At 47.1% G+C, this 18,631-nt stretch overlaps 2 protein-coding genes across 3 annotated transcripts in view; one reads left to right on the top strand and one right to left on the bottom strand.

Moving 5' to 3' along the window:
• Nucleotides 1–18,631, top strand: part of LOC149360694 (uncharacterized) — a 93,103-nt gene that overhangs the window by 31,227 nt on the left and 43,245 nt on the right. The window lies entirely within an intron of this gene.
• LOC149360696 (26S proteasome non-ATPase regulatory subunit 6-like) overlaps nt 1–18,631 on the bottom strand; it is a 139,817-nt gene that overhangs the window by 112,971 nt on the left and 8,215 nt on the right. Inside the window, exons 6-8 of one of the 2 annotated variants that reach the window (XR_016288867.1) lie at nt 18,232–18,400; nt 13,638–13,886; nt 11,370–11,506 (exon numbers count right to left, since the gene is read on the bottom strand). Coding sequence is in view for 1 of the 2 variants with exons in the window: in XM_089572466.1 (XP_089428592.1) it covers nt 18,232–18,400 (169 nt within the window). In the remaining variant the exon portion in view is untranslated. Of the gene's footprint in view, nt 1–11,369; nt 11,507–13,637; nt 13,887–18,231; nt 18,401–18,631 lie in introns of those variants that run through there. The other variant, XM_089572466.1, reaches the window with a different exon arrangement.

Below are 18,631 nucleotides of genomic sequence, written 5' to 3'. Positions count from 1 at the left end.
TTTATGGTGGTATGAACGTGCAGTTTTTATTCCCGCAACGTCTTCGTAAGTGAAGCGTGCGGAAAAACGGGCCAGGCGGACCGCCTCGCACTGATAGATGCGGGTTGCATGCACGGACTCATTCTGAGCCGTTGGCAGAACAGTCATTACAGGCCATGATGCACTTGGTCACACGTTGCATGCACGTCTGCATCTTGATTTCTATCTGGAAACAGCTTGGTTGACGTCACTTCTGTCAGTAAAGTGCTCTGCATGCCAATGTCTCTCCCATTCCGGACGGTTCCCGCCAGCCATCGTATGAAGCGGCGTATGCATATTCTTCAGTTGTATAATTGAGGCTTTAATGCATTATTCCTATGGGTTTACGTCGGGCCCGTGCCAATTTGATTTTAAATGTGGATCGTTGCATGAAAGGGGAATGCATAATCAAGATTCCACTGTATGACTTTTGTAACATTTGCATGCATTTGTTGTGTATGCATACTATATATATCACTGTTCTTTTTCTTCACCTAGGACAGTCTGAACAAGAGAGACCTGCTGAAGAAAAATTCTGTATATATGTAAATAAATAGTCGATTTGCTCCAAGTGAGGCGTTTTTATACCTGGCTGTACTGCAGGAATGCATTGAATGTTCAGAGTCAGACTGCTGCTCTGTAGCTGCATATTAATTGACAAATAAAGCGTACTTGGTAATGACTACAGGAATACAACACACTACACAAATGCACTACAGAAGGCAGACTACAGAGATACGACACTACAGAATTACGTCACTACAGAAGACAGACTACAGAAATACTACACTACAGAAAGACTACAGAAATACTACACTACAGAAGACAGACTACAGAAATACTACACTACAGAAGACAGACTACAGAAGTACGACACTACAGACTACAGAGGACAGACTACAGAAATACTACATGCCCAAAATACGACAGACTACAGAAGTTTTCTGTCGTAAATTCCTGTAGTGCGTTTTGACTCTAGCACTACAAGAAAAATACAGAAATTACACGTCATTTTATACTGACGGGTCAAAAACTCATGCTCATGTAGGAAGCGCAGTAATACAAGGAAAAAATGAAAATGCAGTACGACTGCCCTCATGTGGTACAGTTTTCACCGCGGAGTGTTATGCCATTTGTGTTGCGGTACAGAAAATAACAAATGAAAACATCAAAAAGAGCATCATTTATACAGATTCACTGAGCGTCCTTACAGCATTAAACTCCAAAAATGCCACGGAGCCACTGATTGGAAGCATCATACACAATATCCCAAGCAACCACCGATATCCTTCGGACGGCCGACAGAGGTCTGTTTCGGATGTTCTGTACGTCCGCAGAACATCCGCAAACAGCCGGTAGACGTCCGTCGGCCGTCCGAAAGGTGGCCAAAGGTATACGGTTCGCCCGCCGACGGACGTCCAGTTGAGTATGTCCATTGGCGGATCTTTCCGGATATTCGCATATATGGTGCATGCGTGCTTTTTTCACTCCGCCCGATGCAATAAAACCAAAAACAATTTGATGCATAGCACGCATATTTTATTTTGGTTGATGATACATCAGCAGAGCAATGGGTTATATTCGGAAAATTTCTTAAATGGGACTCTTCAAATGTGGCAAGCATGGGACACACATCCGTAATCTTCCCACCCACAGAATTTCTGAAATAAAAAGAACGCGGCAAACATCAGTCATGTGAAACAAATGGCACAATGCAGCAGCCCAAGTAAAAGCATTGGAACCAATTAATAGAAGTGTTTAATGCTGCAATTATAACGGCCAATGCACTTTAACAAACGCCTCAATAAGTATAAGGCAATAACAGCTCTCACTTTTCCACACCATATTTGACTATGTATCTGTTCTTTATTTATTCTCATGGGCCTTAGGGCACTAACCTGCGCAGCACTGTACGCGACTGTGCACAGAAAGCCGCAAAGCTTCCGTTGCGAACCACTGCGAACTACACGTGCTTTCTATGGTCTGCCTTTCGCGCGTTGTCACTCTTTATATAGGCACAGTGAACCTAGCGATGCCTTAAAAATTAACAAGATGCGAAAATACTCTGTCCCGCAACTTTGAAGAGGAGTGGGAATTAGCCGCGCGAGTTGAGGGCTCCCGCAGCTGTGTGATGTAGGCTCCCGAAAGTGTGATAACAGCACGCACTTGTGGAAGCCATCTCCTCGCGCTTACTGCTCCCACTGTCCTGTGAACGAATGTTATATGAGCATGCTGCATTATCCTAGAAGCAAGTTCCAAGAAGTGTACTGATACATACCTTCGTAGGCAATCACATGTGCACTAAGCCTTCTTTAAACCAAGGTCGACGCAGTACGGGATTCCGGTGTTCCAGAAGAGCTTCAGGCGCTTCCCGTATCTTTCGAATTGCTTAAGTTACATACTACTTTCGTCCACAGACCGAACAAAGCCACACATTAAAATAACAGAGCTATAAAGCTCTGCGCGACAACACTACGCGACAAATCAACAACAGCGCTACGGAGCCGTACTGATGGATTGGATTGGACTGACCGCGAACTGACATCTATGATGATGGTGATAGCAGAATGCACGGGAGTTTTGATACTTACGAATGGTTTCAATGGCAAGTTTAGCTAGCAAAACGGTGGACATGTCGCACAACTCCACTAATTTGGAGAAGTTTTATAAATATAAAATTCTGCAACACCTGCTTCTCCTCTTAGATAAGTTTAGCTCGTTGGCGGCTCTTGCACTGCAGGTAGGAGTGGAATCGCATCAATTTACAAACATCTTCGCGTCAAACCCTCCAACTGATGCAAATAAAACAGTATACATACACGAAAGACGCAAATTTTCTGTGAAATAAAAAACGTCCATACTCATGGCCTGGGAAAATACTCGGCCTTACATCCTTCGGACGTACACCTCGTCTCTCATGCGGATATACAAAAGTGGACACTGTCCGTACGTCCGGCGGACGTACGAATACGGATATCCGAAATCGGATTGTGTTCGTATGTCCGATGGACGCCCGATTTCGGCAAAGGACGTTCGGATCTAGCTCGTACGTCCGACGGATATCTGTGGTTGCTTGGGATAGTAAAGGTCACAGCACAAAAAGATGTTATAAAATTCTGCTGGGTTCCCAGTCACATTGGCATTAGGGATAATGAGAGAGCCGACACGTGTGCTGCACAAGCCAGAGCCATGGAGGTGAAACATGTGGGTTTGCCTCCGAGGGATTACATGAAGTTAGTGCATAGCAAACTAAGAGCCAAATGGCAAGCTTCTTGGGAAAATGAAAGAAACAACAAGCTGCATACTGTAAAGCCTATTTTGAAAGAATGGAAATCATGCCGTCATAAAGAACGTTTTATCGAAGTAATTTTATGTCGTTTACGCATAGGCCACACACACATCACCTATAACTTCTTATTAACAAAAAAAGACAAACCTGTGTGTGAAATGTGTGGTGAGGAGCTCACATTTTAATCTCTTGTTCGCATCTCGAAGAACTTCGGAAAAAAATTTTTACAGTATTTTACAATGCACCCATTTCATCCCGCATTGCTTTTAGGCGAGCAAACACTCGTCGAGTTTTCTCTTGTTTGTAAGTTTCTAAAGAAAGCCAATGTTTTAAATTTAATATAATGTAACTTCTATACACTTAACATAACATCATCTAACCTTGTGTTTGGCGCATGATAGCCATAGTTGCTTATGCGCCATAAAACCCCATATAACTAACTAACGGTTCCTATTGCGGAGCTTCTTACTTGAATGACGCATAATATTCTTTACAAATCGACGGTAATAGGCGGACAGCCCCAGGAATTGGCGCACAGCTTTCTTGTCAGCGGGCTGTGGAAACTGCGATAGCGGCGGTTTTCTGCGGGCCAGCTTTTTATTCTATCGTTGATTACAATGTGGCCTATAGAAACAGCAGCTGCTGGTCAGCGAAATGGCACTTCTCTGGATTCCAAGTGAGCCGTGATGACTTGAGTGTCTCTAGCACGGTTTGAAGCCCTCTTAGATGACCGTGAAAGGTCTAGAAAAAGACGATGTCATCTAAGTATACCAGACAAAATTGCCACTTGAGGCCTGCCAATACTGTGTCCATTACATGCTGGAACGTTGCTGGGGCAGAACAAAGTCAAAATGGCATGTCTTGAACTAGTAGAGGCTATCGGGCGCTCTGTCCCGTTCTCTTGTCCTGTGTGTGTGTGTGTGGCTTTTGGCGCCTTTAGTTTGACAGTGAATCACCAACTAGCCCAGCAAGAAGTTCTCTTGGGCGTGATGAAGGCGGTCTTTTCGCGGTCCATTTCATCGACCTTGATTTGCTGTGTGATAAAACTCCGTGTCTGGCTTTCGCGAACAGGACTGAGTTCCTGGAGTTGTAAAAATTATCCCCGACGACTATTGCTTCTGAAATCAACAAAGACTTCTGCTTTTGCCGCGCCACTATACACTTCCGCTTTCGGAACCCTGGTCTTCCACTCAATGGCCTGCAGTTTTTGGTGTGTTGGTTATCTGTGGTGAAGGTGACTGTACTAATTGAACCTAATCGCCGCCCAGAGGCCATGCACGTGTCTGCCGCATTTACCTCGTCGTCCTACATGCAGAGATGGTACAAACGGAGACTTGCGCGTTACGTTCATCTCTAGCGTAGGAGTTTTCGCCGCCTCCTCCCGCGCCGTAAACGTAGGTCATCTGATGCCGCTGAAGAGGAGACAACGCCTGAAGCAAGGTAGCCGTGAGGTCTTTTGTCTTCGGCTCACCCCAAAACTTTTATCAAGGCGACAGTCTCTGGGAGGTCAGGCCCTCATCAACAAGGCCCGAGTCATCTATGCCTTAAACAATTATCATCTCGTTATAGACGTAGCGATGGCAAAGCGACGCCTCCACTAAGCCGCTGTCGCCGCCAACACTGCAGGGGACGAGTGTGGAATTGATGACCTCTAATTTGCGGCTCTTTGTACGGAGGATGCGAGGGGCTTAAAGACGCAAAAAAATTGCGTACGTATTTTTGCTTTCGAATGATATACAACAGCTGTATCTTACCGGTACTCACCTATGGGGCAGAAATGGGGAGGCTAACAAAGAGGGTTCAGCTTAAGTTAAGGACAACGCAGCGAGCTATGGAAGGAAAAATGACAGGTGTAACGTTAAGAGATCGGAAGCGGGCGGAGTGGATGAGAGAACAAACGCGGGTTAATGACATCCTAGTTGAAATCAAGAGAAAGAAATGGGCTTGAGCAGGGCGTGTAATCCGAAGGCAAAATAACCGCTGGTCCTTAAGGGCAACGGAGTGGATTCCAAGAGAAGGCAAGCGTAGTAGGGGCCGGCAGAAAGTTAGGTGGGCGGATGAGATTAAGAAATTTGCGGGGATACGGTGGCCGCAACTGGCAAAGGACAGGGTTAATTGGAGAGACATGGGAGAGGCCTTTGCCCTGCAGTGGGCGTAGTCAGGCTGATAATGCGTAAGACTTCAGTAAACATGAATCGACACGTGAAAGTCGCGTACGCCCCAGTATATAACATATTGCATTTATTCTTCCGTGCAGTATCGGTTTTAATAGGCGAAATATGTCTGCGACGTCACAAATGAGCACCAGATCACGTGAGACGTGCAAAAACTGCAGTATAATAGTTATTTGACCAGTTAGTGCCATATGCGGCTTCTGGAGCAGTTCAGTGTCAGAGATTGAATGAATGAAAACGACAAAGCAGCGGTTATGTTGCAGATTTCATATGCTGCACTTGATCCCATACTCCCTAGTGACGTCGCAACCATTGTCTGGGAACCTAAACAGAAAGCGAAACAACTGAAGAAAACAAAATTAAGAACTTCTTGTTGGGCGAGTGGGTGCATACTGTTGTAGGTACGAATTGGGCACAAATGACACACACAGGAAAAAAAAAAACACGAGGGAGACTGAAAGAGCTCTTTCAGTCTCCCTCGTGTGTTTTTTTTCCTGTGTGTGTCATTTGTGCCCAATTCGTACCTAAAACAAAATTCAATTCCAAATTATTTATTAAGCGCTGACGAATTCCACGTGGTGATCCATGTTAATTACTAATGTCGAGCACGTCAATTCCAGAGCAAATACTGTGGTGGTCGAAATTTACGGAGCCCTTGACTACGGCGTCCCTCATAGCCTGAGTTGCTTTGAGACGTGAAAACCCAATAAACTAAACTATTCTGAAAAAATTGATGTCGCCACTCCTTTAAGACAAGTATTTTCACGTGACGTTACTCATTCCCACACCGCTACTAAAAGATAGCGAGCCCTCTACAATGGGTCACACTTTACTCTTCCCCAGCTCCCTTACAACCGCTAAGCCTCGCGAACCAACTAAAGGCGCGATCTTTGGAAAGGTTGGGCCCGTTGTACGCAATGCAGTGGTGGCTCATGAGCAACGACGGAAGCCTTTGTACTGCAGTGGGCCAAGGTCGGCTGAGGACAAAAATGGCGACCATGGTACACTCTCGCGGTAATTTATTGCCGTTTGGCGCCACTGAGTTGAGCTTTAGTCATGTGGCCACGATTGCTCCAACTCCAGATGGCACCAGCTGACGGCGCTCTTTGGTGTCCCATCTGTGCTGCCGTCTTGCTGGCTTTAATTTTCATTACGCTTCTTGTTTTCAGTTCTGCATGAGAAGTTTCAATGCGAAGCATTTGCAGGGTTTATCCCTTAGGTTTTTAGTGCGGAATCACTTTTAGCCTACCCCCAGAGATTTCGACAATGTCAACCGCGAAGAAAATGAAGCCTCAGCCAGACTCAGTAAGGGAATAGGTGTGCATGGCGATGGACAAAGGAACGCTCAATTTTGAGGATCACCCTGCAGCGTAAGGTGGCAACACATAGTATGACACATGAGGGATGTCCCAAACATGGTTCCGAAATTCGACCTTGCAATGACCTTGGCCCATTTGAAGACGTGTGAGACACCAAGAAAATCTCAGTTTGGTTGGGGACGGCCTTGCAGGGTAAGGATGGCAACACCTGGTATGGTACATGAAGCATGTCCCATATACGGTTAGGACACCTAAAATTTGCTGCTGGAATGACCTTTGCCGAATTTGACTGCAGGTGAATCAAGGTGCGCTCGGGTGGAAGACAGGCTTCACCTGTCACAAGGAACAGGCTCAACTCGGAAACCCGCCGCGGTGGCTCAGTGGTTAAAGGGTCAGTCTACTCACCGAGATGAGTGTATAAATAATGGCATATTCTGGTAGTTGGCACCCTATAACATCAATAACGAGGGGTCTGCGCCCGGTTTAGGCAGGAATTTATATTTTATTTCGGCGTTAAAAGTCGCGTAAAAAAGCATGGTGGCGACCCCAAACGTTCATTTTGTACAAGAAAGTGGTAGTCTTTTTTTGTAGAAGCATAAGTGACTATACTACGTATCATTTGTCTGCCCCAATGTCAGAGAAACGCACGTTTTGTTCTAGTAAACTGTAGAAGGCGTACCGCTCGCTTTTTCTGTAAATCACATGAATATTTATAGTTACACGTACGCAAAACGCAAGCATATTCCCTCTTTTAGTTCAGCGTATGCTAGCAGAGACGCAAAAATAAACAGCCTATAGTGGCGCCATCTGGTCGTCAGGACGGGAACCATTGCTGTAAACAAACCGACTCTCCACTTAAGCCTAGGAGCGGCAGAATCGTCACTCTAATTATTAAAATAAAGCAAATTTATCTCTTATAAGTTTTCTTATAGGCGAGATGAGACGAAGCGAAAGACAGGCGCCCCATTTATGGCCAGTGAACGCACTGAAAAAGGCAGCAACAACGAGAATTCAGTCCGAAGCGAGAGGTCCGGCTTCGACGGCGCCGCCATGTTTGTCGCCGCGCGGCGGAAATCCAGATGGTTGCCAGATGAGACTACCATCTCATACAGATGTGCTCCCACATTAATAAATTCTATTTTAAAATGTTCTACCGCACTCCTTGGCACCACAGCTGGCTAAACGGTAATTTGAGTAAAGAGCTATCGGTTGCCGCAAAGAAAATATGGTCGATAAAATTCAGTAGACTGACCCTTTAAGGAGCTGGTCTACTGCGCCGGAGTACCCGGGTTCGAACCCGACTGCGGCGGCCGCCTTTCTATGGAGGCGAAACGCGAAAGGTGCCCGTGTGCTGAGAGTTGCACGTTTAAGATCCCCGTTGAAGTGCACGTTGAAGATCCCCAGTTGGTCGAAATTATTCCAGACCTCTCCACTATGGCACCTCTTCCTTCCTTTCTTATTTCACTCCCTCCTTTATCCTTTCCCTTAAGGCGCGGTTTAGGTGTCCACCAAGATATGTGATACAGTGCCGGCGTCATTTCATTTCCTTAAAACCAATTTTAAATTTACCTCCAAAAATGAGGCTGCCCCTTCCCGACATTTGGTGGCCCACCCCCAAAAATTTGAAAATTGAGTTGACCCATTCTGAACAAACCAACAAACCTGGGTAGGACATCCCCAGAATGGGTTTGGCCCACCCCCAAAATTTGGATGGCACAGGAAGTATGAAACAGAGCATGAAACAGTTGTTAGCACGTTTATTTTATGGCCACCATCGCTGTCTCCTACGCTATATTGAATCATGCCATAGCGAACCACCTGGCTCAACACAGTATGCATGCTGGTCAAAGAATATGGGTGTCCTCTACGGCTGTGGCTTTATACTCTGCGCTCAGAGTTACAGGATCTTAAAACTAGTTGGGAAAATTCAGCGCGGAATAATTTTCTGAGCATAGAAAGCAGCCTTGTGTGCATCCCATTTGTTTCAGACACTCGCGCAGTGCTGTTGCTCTGCGCCCAGCGGCACGAAGCACCGCATGCTCGGACTGCAGTCCGCTAGTCATTGGCCACGAGTGCTTCCGGTCCTGTCCCAGGTGGCAGTTCCTCTTCTTCTTCGACCTGGAAGGAATTCACGTTTTTCTGCGGGCTGGCACCTCGGACCAGCGTTGTTCAGCATGAGAAGACGCAAATTTGTGTAATGCCGGTGACGCGCTTCGCGCTTAGCGAAACACGGCCGCTGTCGCATTCAGTGAGCGGTAATACTTAGCCGTGACGAAACTTGCAGCACTTAGAGTGCGAGGACGGAACAAAGTGGGCACCACATGCGCTATCAGCATATCGCATAAGCGTTACCCACTTGACTCTGTCCTTGTGTTTCGAGCCGTACAAGTTCTTTCACGGGAAACCAACTCGAACAAGCAGTTGCCATGATACTTTGTCAGCTTTCGGAACAATAGAACACCACCGTTGAGGATATATACCTTCGTGTCGCCTAGTCCGCGCACTTTTGCGAACCGTGTGAACCTTGTAAAGTATAAGCTGGCCATCTGTCTCGACATGGCGAATTCTCATAAATGACACTCGGATAGCAGAACCCCTTCTTGAGCTTTTCAGGCTACAGCAAGCGGACTAGTTCTTGCACGTGGTGCACGAGCAAGACCGCTGAAAAACTCTTACCTCGCCAACATGAATACTGGTGGTGCATGTGGACGTTCTCCAGTACTACTTTGTTGTGGTCTATGGCGAGCCATATGGGCTCTCGCCGGAGGCAGTCCACTAATGTAGTTGCGCGCAGCGGAGGTGGAATAGGCTGCATAGGCGGAGCCCAAAGTATATATTTACACCCTTTGTCAAAATCGAAGAAACCAAGTGGTTTCATTCTGAGCCGTGCTGTGTGCGTCATTATGTATCGCCAGCGTTGCAAATGATTAAAGGCGAGAACTCTTGCCCTCTGAAACTTGAACGAATGCGACAAGATCCCACTGCATGGCTTGGAACCAAAGCTCTTAGTCTTTTTACTTTCGGCGAGGGTTGTATGTCTAAGGCCCGTATACAAGCCAGTGCGACGGCCAGTGCCATAAGGAAACGGCCGGCCTTAAAAGACAGGCGACAAGTTTGCATGAGTCGCCTCATTGACCGTAACCTACACTGCACTGTCGGCGACCGACAATGTTCTCGCTAAAACTGCTATAGAGTTACCTAGGAGCTTTGTACGTTAACAAACTGCTCAGTTCAGTGTAGTCATCTAGCGACGAAATAATTGAAAAAGCACCAGTAGCTGCAAGAGCCTTCTACATATATGGTACGCCTGATTGTCCACACAAAGCACGTATTTTGCAGAGTTGCGAGTAACTCAATTATTTTGTTGTTTCAAACGCCAGCTCGGAACATGACGTCGGTGATGAACACAGCGCTAATAATTGGTCACAGCGAGTCGCTGTCAGTAATGGCATGTGTGTTCTTTTCATTCCTTGTGTTTTATTCGAAATGGCACTTCAAACTAGGGCGCGCATACTAGTTCTGCTTCACTCGACTGTACAGTTCTTCGAAGCCCCATACTGAGCTTCAGGTTGCACCGTAGTGAACAGTCTCGCTGCGACATGCCAGCCTGCTAGCCGGCTCGTCTTGGCACGTCTTCGCAAGGGGGAACACTTGGCTAAACTCAAAGTGACATTCTAACACATTTGCTTTCTTCCTCTCAGACATGGGTACGGACAGTACATGATGCACTCATTCGTAAGAACATGACTCGTAGTAAGGGCTATGAGAGCTTCAAATTCTTATTTCACAGACTGCATACTTGATGCTCAGAACCAGAGCGAGGGCATAAGCTCTCACGATCTTGTATGAAGGGGTACGAAGGGTAGTCCCTTACTCAGCTTGACAGCGGCAACATCTAGGATTACTACGAAGTCAGACGCGAGAATATTTGGTGCCGCTATCCAGCTTCTTTCAGACAAGGACTGAGATGTTGATTGAGACGAGAATCCTACGCGAATGAGAAGCGCTGGAATACAAGAATGCTGGAAGCGCTATCTGTCCAGACCGCGGAAAAACACGACCGACACTTTTGAGGGCGCTCAGTGCAACTACTACACGGTTCTTCCGAGAGGGATATGTGCACGGCCCTTGCAGGTGTCGTCAAGGATAGTCGCGTCGCCTCAACTCTCCAGACGATGGCCTTTCCCAGGATGGCCTGTCCAGCGGGACCATCAGAAGTCGCTGTCGTCTTCTTCGTCCAGGTCGAGCCAGAGCTTCCAGAGGCCCGTGTCCTTGGAGCGGTCTCTGAGGAGGCGCTCCAGTTGGCGTTCCTGGGTCGCGTTGAGCGTGGAACGCCAGTCGCCCACCGTCCCGCGGCGCGCGAATGTCCGCGTGCGCATGGCGGGCGCCTCCACAACCACGTCGTCGTCGTCTTCTTCCTTTTCGTCGTCCTACTCCTGGAAGCGTCGCACGGTGCGCGTGGCGTGCTCCTTCATGAAGTCGTACCAGCTGTGGTGGACGATCATGTCGAGCGCACTCTCGTCCAGCGCCACGGACTCGAGCCACTCGTCGCCCAGGAACTGGGCCAGCTTCTCGATCACCTCGTGCGGCGCCCGCTTGATGTCCTCGTAGAGGAGGAAGAGCACGTTGGGCTCGTCCCGGCGCGCGTACCAGCCGCACACGTGGTCGAAGTAGTCGCCCCAGATCATGTCGCCGCTCACGAATTCCTGCGTCGTGGATTAAGAGGAGGGGGCAATGCGGGGAGGACACTGGGTGAGAAGGTGACGAATGAGAAGACAGCGAGCTTAAAGGGAAACTGCATAGGTTTTTGAAATCAACGAGCTTAAGAGGGTCGAATGAGTGAAACTTACAGGTAAAGCATGCGAGGTCTTTCTGGGCGGGCACTTGAAATAGTGAAGTAATCACCGATTAAAATCAGGACGCCCTTCAAGCTTCAACTCAGTGCACAACGCCAAGTGGGGGGTGCATGATGACGTCATCGAAGGTATCGGCATATTTCAACGCGCAAACGCCTGCTTTGAAGAAAAAAAAACAACGCCACCGAAGGCAAACCCTGCCGAGAGTTGTTTGCCAGCGTTTAACGAGTCAGGGCAGGGTGTGGCTACCGAGAGCGGTAATTTGAAATCGTACCTTCCGTGACGTCACGCTGAATTTCCCTGCACTCCTCCGGTGCATTGAGGAGGAGCGCAACATTCAGTCGTCGATTAAGTCACTATTTTAAATGCTAGTGCAAAAACACTTGGCATGCTTTACCTACAGCCGATATAGATTTGAAACCTTGAATACCGCGAAATTCTCAAAAAAGTGCTGCAGTTGCCCTTTAATACAGCAAAGACTCGCGTTAGCCATTACAAACTCGGCTACTCTGTCTGGTTGCCTCACACGCACATCCCCAGTTTTACTAGCATGTCTGCCAAGAGCTAGGTCTCTCATATCTGCAAGCCGCCTTCAGGCTGTCTCAGCCAAAAAATAGGCAGCCAGTTTTGTGGCTGTTTCAACTTCCTGCCAGTCACAAAGTTGACTACTCTAGCGGCAGGGCAATGTGCGCTGCAGTCGTTACACACAGAATCACACTGACTCGCAACTTGCGTGCTACTCCGAACTTCTGAAACTCACAACTGCGCCATTGGTTCATACGAGGAAACAGGACTGACGCGAGTTTTAGGGAATTTTTCTTTATACAGAAAAGTGTCTTCGTGCTGCGGTGGTACTACAAACATACACTCTTCCCGTCCAGAAAGCTTGCTAACAGTATAATTTTGTGCGACTCAGAAGAGATGAGGCTTGGGCATGTTGGTATGACATACTTCTCTTATCTTCGATCCTTTTCTTTGTTGCCTTTCTGGACATGTGTATATATGCTCCCGATTTTGATAAACCGTCTGTTGAAAGTTAGCACTTGTCTGTGTCTCCTCGCTTGTCCCGTCTTCTCTTGTGCGCTATTTATTTCCCTTAAGTTTGTGCGACAGCTAGGCCCTTTCCACTTCATGCGAAGATGATCCTCGCCTCGGAGCGGGGCTGCTGGCGGAAGAAAAAGCCCCGAAAAGAACGCGCAGAAGAGGAAGGCAACTGACGAGGCGACCCTAGAGGAAGGAGAATGAGAGAAGCTCTTTAATGAAAGAGGATATAGTTGGCGTTGAGTACGCTGTGTTGGAGAGTTGGTAGAGAAAAGCGCGAGGAAAAAGAAAAGTGCAGAAAATAGTAAAGTAAGAAATGCACAGGCGATCGTAAGATGTGATGTGACAAATCTGCGTTAGCAGTATTGGCTACAGCTAGATTTCACTTTTACATTGATCGCCTTCCTATCGCGTTTTTGAGTTTTGCTTTCGCCGTGGGCTTTTCGTTTGGTGAAGGCTTTTTGAGGGTGGAGGTTGGTTAGTGGCCTTCTGGAGGTAGATTTGGGTGGACAAGTGGTATGTGGAATAAGTGGGCGATGCATTTTTACCGGTGTGCACTGCTCCACCTTCCGAACCGTAAGGGCCCCCGGGAGGTGAAGGCTTTACATGGAAACACAGACAGCGGACTTTTGCCGATATAAAACTGGATTGGTAACTCAGTACAAAAAATAAAAAGAATAAAATGATGCATTCGCTAAATTCGGGTGAAAGTGGAACAAATGAAAATGCGATAAAGTTCTAAAGTTATGGACTATGTCCAGCAGTTGGGTAGAGAAGACCATCCAAGAGCAGATAAATGCTTTGTGCACAGACATCGGTGCATTGTAGGGCAGCTGTTCGTAACTGTCACTGCTTCGCACTAGGGTAGGCTCAAATGCCTGGAATCGTGTTTGGGAGCGTGTTGGATGAAAGCGACGTGGCAATGTGCGTCGCACCGTACCTGGAACGCGGCGTCCATTGACTTCTGTTTGAGGAAGAGCTGCCGGTTGAGGAAGATGGAGACGAAGCAGTCCTTCGGGTTTCGCGCTACGTAGATGTACTTTGCTCGCTCGGACCAGGGCATCAGCTGGACAGGCAGGTGTGACTTGATGGCGTTGGGTCGCGGCATGCGGCGCACGGCTTCGGCGCCCACCAACTCCAGGTGGGGAGTAGCCTTGGACCACTTGACGTAGTCGCCCGTCGGATGACCCTGCAGGACCCGATGTGGTCGCGGGCGTGAATGACCGGAATGACTACGCCATGCCGCAACTAAACATCGGCGCAACAGGGTTAAATGCAACACGAGGAAATCTTTCGTCGTTGTTGCGCCCCTTGAAAGTAGCATATACGAACACGTGAAGTGCCTCACCATCGATAGACTTCATTTCATAAGCAAAGACGGAAAATGAAATGAAGGAAAAGTACAACAATTAATCAAAAGAAGGATGGAGGGATGCTTACCGAGTATTAAAAAAGGAAAAGAAAACATGACAAAAATTACCGGGGCCTTCAAGGATCTTACGTGCGAGTAATGAGAAAGCACTGCAACTCTAATGCAATTTTATTCGAATTTCATTTAATTATGTCTCACTTTTATTCTAAGTCCATTCTAATTATATGCTATTTCTCTGTAGTTGGTGCAGTTGTAAGTACTATAGTACTGACTGTTACTAGTTAACGCTCCGTATTTTCCCACCTTTGATGATGTCTCATCGTTTCGAGCAATCGCTGTTTTGTGACGCCGTCATTTTTTGGGAAACGCGGGGTTTTCATGTCGATGAGAAATCACATGCTTTCGCATTATCAAATGTACCAATAAAGATCGGGATGACAGACTGCACACCATCGTTGCCATCCGGTATGTTTGATGGTGATGTTGAACGGCAGAGCGAATGGCTCCTTACTAGAGCCCCACTGAATGCTTCCAGGCAGCAGTAGATTGCTGCATGAACGATCCTGCAGAGCGGCTATTGTCTTAATTGCCCAAATTTAACGTGCTGGTTCGTAATGAGATCTTCGAAAGCCCGTGGGCAACCGCTGCATGCGTCAGCGCACAATGTGCCCATTCTAAACGTGCGAACTTTCTTGGGCTCACCGTTCCATCTGATTTTCCACCACTTCCTCTATGTTAAGTTCAGCTCCACATCCTTCATGATTCTTGTCACTTTCGTCTCTTTCCTTACACGCGGCGATAGAAGAGCCTGCTCACGTTCGTATCAAGGTAAACAAAAAAAAGAAGTTGCAGTGCATTGCCCTTTCTATTCCGGGCCTGCATCTAGCATCCGGCCCGCCAGCAATGTGGAGAGGACAGAGAAAGCATAAGAGAGACATTGCTCCATAAACAAAGTTTGTTTCGAGGTCTGTTTCGTATCAGCTCGAATGTCAACAAACTGCGTTAGAAGTCTGTCCTGTTTCTATCGCTGCATGCCACACTGTTATGTTTGACTTAGAGCTATGTGTGTTGCGCATTGGCTCGTGTTCTCAAACTTATTCCTGAGTTACAAATTAAATGTGCTTAATGAAATACGTTCTCGTTTACTTCAAAAGTTCCGTACTTTTCGGAAGAAAAAAAGAAAGCAGGAATAAAGCGTTTTTTTTCTGAACTTTCAAAATTTCTTGAAGTTTTACATCTCTACTCAGAAAACGGCACATGCGACACAATCATGCACGCCACAACTGCCATGAAATCGAACTTAGTTGACTCTGGTGGTTCTTCACATGCTTACGTGAAGAAGAAAGATTCTGTGATCACGTATATGAATTATTAACGCCACATCGTTAAAGGCCCCATTACCCAGAAAACCCGGCGTCGGCGTTGCCGACGTTGTGAGCGAAAAATCAGGAGCATGACTCTGGCAGGTGTTGCCCAGAGAGTAAGCTAGGAGGCAGGTGGGCCACCCACGTCACGTGACCTTGCAGAGTCATCACGAACTGCCCATAGGATAGTAAGCAAACTGCCCACTGCGACAATTGGCAGTTCAAGACTGGTCGCTCGGGAAGAGCAACCTGGTCCACATCAAGTCCACCGGTGGCAGCACCTGTCATCGCTGGGCAGTGGCGCATGGCTTAATTAACCGCTGCACCACTCCATCGGGAGTGGTATGATTACTTCCAGAGACCGATGAATGTAAAGTAGAGGATGACCTTCTACATATATGGCAGTTAACCCATTACGCTATGGCTTTATGCCCTTCAGGTGGAGCTTTAAGTGTCTCCTCCTCTTCTTTCTTTCATTTATTTCCGTGATTCAGCACATCGCGCCAGTACACCCGGCCAAATCTTAAACTGGCTCGCGTGTTGCATAAGGTTCTTTTCGGCTACAACGCTGCCATATTCATGCTGTAATTTAAAGCGTGTGATGGCACTTCGTGGTTCCTTTTTGTTTATTTAATGTTTGAGTGGAGTACTTGCGTGTTTAGATCAAAGTTATCAGAAATATTCATCGGCCGCATCTAAGAAGAGCCGAAACAAGCGGCATACGCAGCATTGGTTCTGGTCCATATGGCCTCCTCCTCTGGGCAAACTACCACTTCTTTCATGGCGGACAAGTCGTTTACCCATAGTAAGCGCAAATGCTCCACCAGAACCATTGCTGCGTATTCCGCTTGCCTCGGCTCTTCGTAGTGGCAGACAATGAATATTTCTGATAACTTTGATCTAAACACGCAAGTACTCCACTCAAACATTATACGAACAAAAAGTAGCCACGAAATGCCATCTCACGCGTCAAATTACAGCATGAATATGCTAGCGGTGTAGCCGAAAAGAACCTTTTACGAGGTACATTTAGCGATGCAACACCCAAGCCAGTTAAAGATTTGGCCGGGTGTACATCGCAGTCTTCTTGCACTAGCTGTCCTGTGTACAACGTTCGCGTCCAGACGAATTCCTTTCAACGATGTTTCCTTAGCGCATAATGCCCGAGACCGGAATGGCCTTGCCGACCGTGCTGCCATAACCCTGGTCCCAGCCGCTGACATCTAGAAATCAGTTCATTTATGTACTCCTCTTTGTGAGCTGGCCGATTGCATTACTACCCCTCATGGATTTGCCGCAATGCTTGGATACATATCAGAATCAACGAAGAAACCAATATGCAAAACAGGAAAGCTTGCAAGAAAAATGCATACGGTGTGACATTACACAGCATCTGTCACTGGGTAAGCATGCCGTATCACGTGGACTTTTGCTTGCATCTTGACTCATAAACAACGCACAAAAGTTAGGAATGCATTTTTGTGCTTGGCAGCCTACAATGCAAGACAGGACAGCGCGACTGTAGTCCACAAACTGCATAGATGCTCGATGTGCAGTCAAGGACAAAAATTCAGGGGGCACTTTGGCTCTCTAAAGTGCTGCAAGGCGAAAGCCTTTCCTGGCGCACTGTTTGGCACTGACTGCGAGACTGTTTGTGCTGTACTAGCGCTTTACTTGACTACACATTACAACCACACACAGTTTGACTGCTTCTTTAGCACGACTCTCTCTCTGCTTCGATGAGTTCTATTGTGTTTGTGTTTTCTGTGCATATAGTAGTGGCGTACTGCTTGACAAATCCACAGTGATGTGATTGCATGATTCTTTCCGCTGCTTGGAAATTACGAGCTTAAACAGTAACTTGTTCAGCTGAACGCATTTCTTTTGATGGCCTCATCTTTTAGACTTTTAACTAATCAATGCAGAGTCCAAAGAATTGTTTGCTGATTGCTTTTTCACAATGCATTCATAAAAGAAATTTATCATATTCTACTCAGGTTTGATCCAGGCTGCACTGGTCGCATTTCGATGGACGCGAAATTCTAGAGGCCCGTGTGCTGTGCGATGTCAGTGCACGTTAAAGAACCCCACCCAGGTGGTCTAAATTTCCGGAGCCCTCCACTACGGCGTCCCTCATAGCCAGAGTCGCTTTGGGACGTTAAACTCCAATAAACCAAATGCCCTCGAAACATCTGACCTTACTAAAAATTGCATGCTTTTGACCAAAACTACAAATCGTCGCATGATTTGTGATGCTTCTATACAGGCATACATTATCAGTGTGCTATCTATAGTTTCAATTTATCAGCTCCCTCTATTTTCGCCCAGTGCAATAGGGGATATTCAAAATTCCGCAAGTGCGCTTTCCCGCATAACAATGTTGTCCCAGAACAAGATGGCTGACCATGCCTTTCCAGCTGAAACAAAGCAAGAAAGACTAGTTTTTTTGTTTGATTCTTCCAAAATACGTTTCTCACATTCTATCCACACCTTTAGCGCCTGTCCTGTAGCTCACGTAGTTCCTTTATAGCGGAGTCAGCTTCCAAAATACGTTTCTCACATTCTATCCACACCTTTAGCGCCTGTCCTGTAGCTCACGTAGTTCCTTTATAGCGGAGTCGGCCATCTTGTTTGGGGCAACATAGTTATGTGGGGAAGCGCACTTGCGGAATTTTGAATATCCCCTATAACAGGCAGAAAATTTGACCAGGACATGACCCCGTACTGAAAAGCCGCTTTTGTAGACCTAATTCTTTGTTTTAACAACTTGAGGTACTCCGCACAGAGTGGACACTCACTGGTCGATGAAGGACACGGTGACCCCGAAGGCGTCGGCCATGTACTGCAGCGTCAGGCTGCGGTAGGACTCCAGCAGCTGGCTGTACGCCAGGATGCGCATCTCCCGCACGTAGAAGCGCGCATGCGGAGCCCACAGACGGTCCCGCTGGAGGAGTCGCTCCACATGCGCTGAAAAAGCACATGCAGCAAGTGTTGTTTCCTCCGCAGAACTCTTCCACGAGATTACATGCGCTGAAAAAACATGCAAGAAGCATTTCCTCCACAGCACTCCTCCACGAGATTCCGAGACGAAGTCAGCAACTGTGAATTGCCCTCTTTGCCACAGTGAATGTGTTGCCAGTGAGCTGGGTCGGCAATAACTGAGCTACAGTTCTTTTCACAGTTGAAGCAGTGCGTTCG

This window comes from Amblyomma mixtum, chromosome 2, assembly GCF_055824585.1.
Source record: "Amblyomma mixtum isolate Tamu chromosome 2, ASM5582458v1, whole genome shotgun sequence".
Lineage (NCBI taxonomy): Eukaryota > Metazoa > Arthropoda > Arachnida > Ixodida > Ixodidae > Amblyomma > Amblyomma mixtum.
Note: the sequence above shows the minus strand (reverse complement) of the source record. Positions and strands in the feature narration are given on the sequence as shown.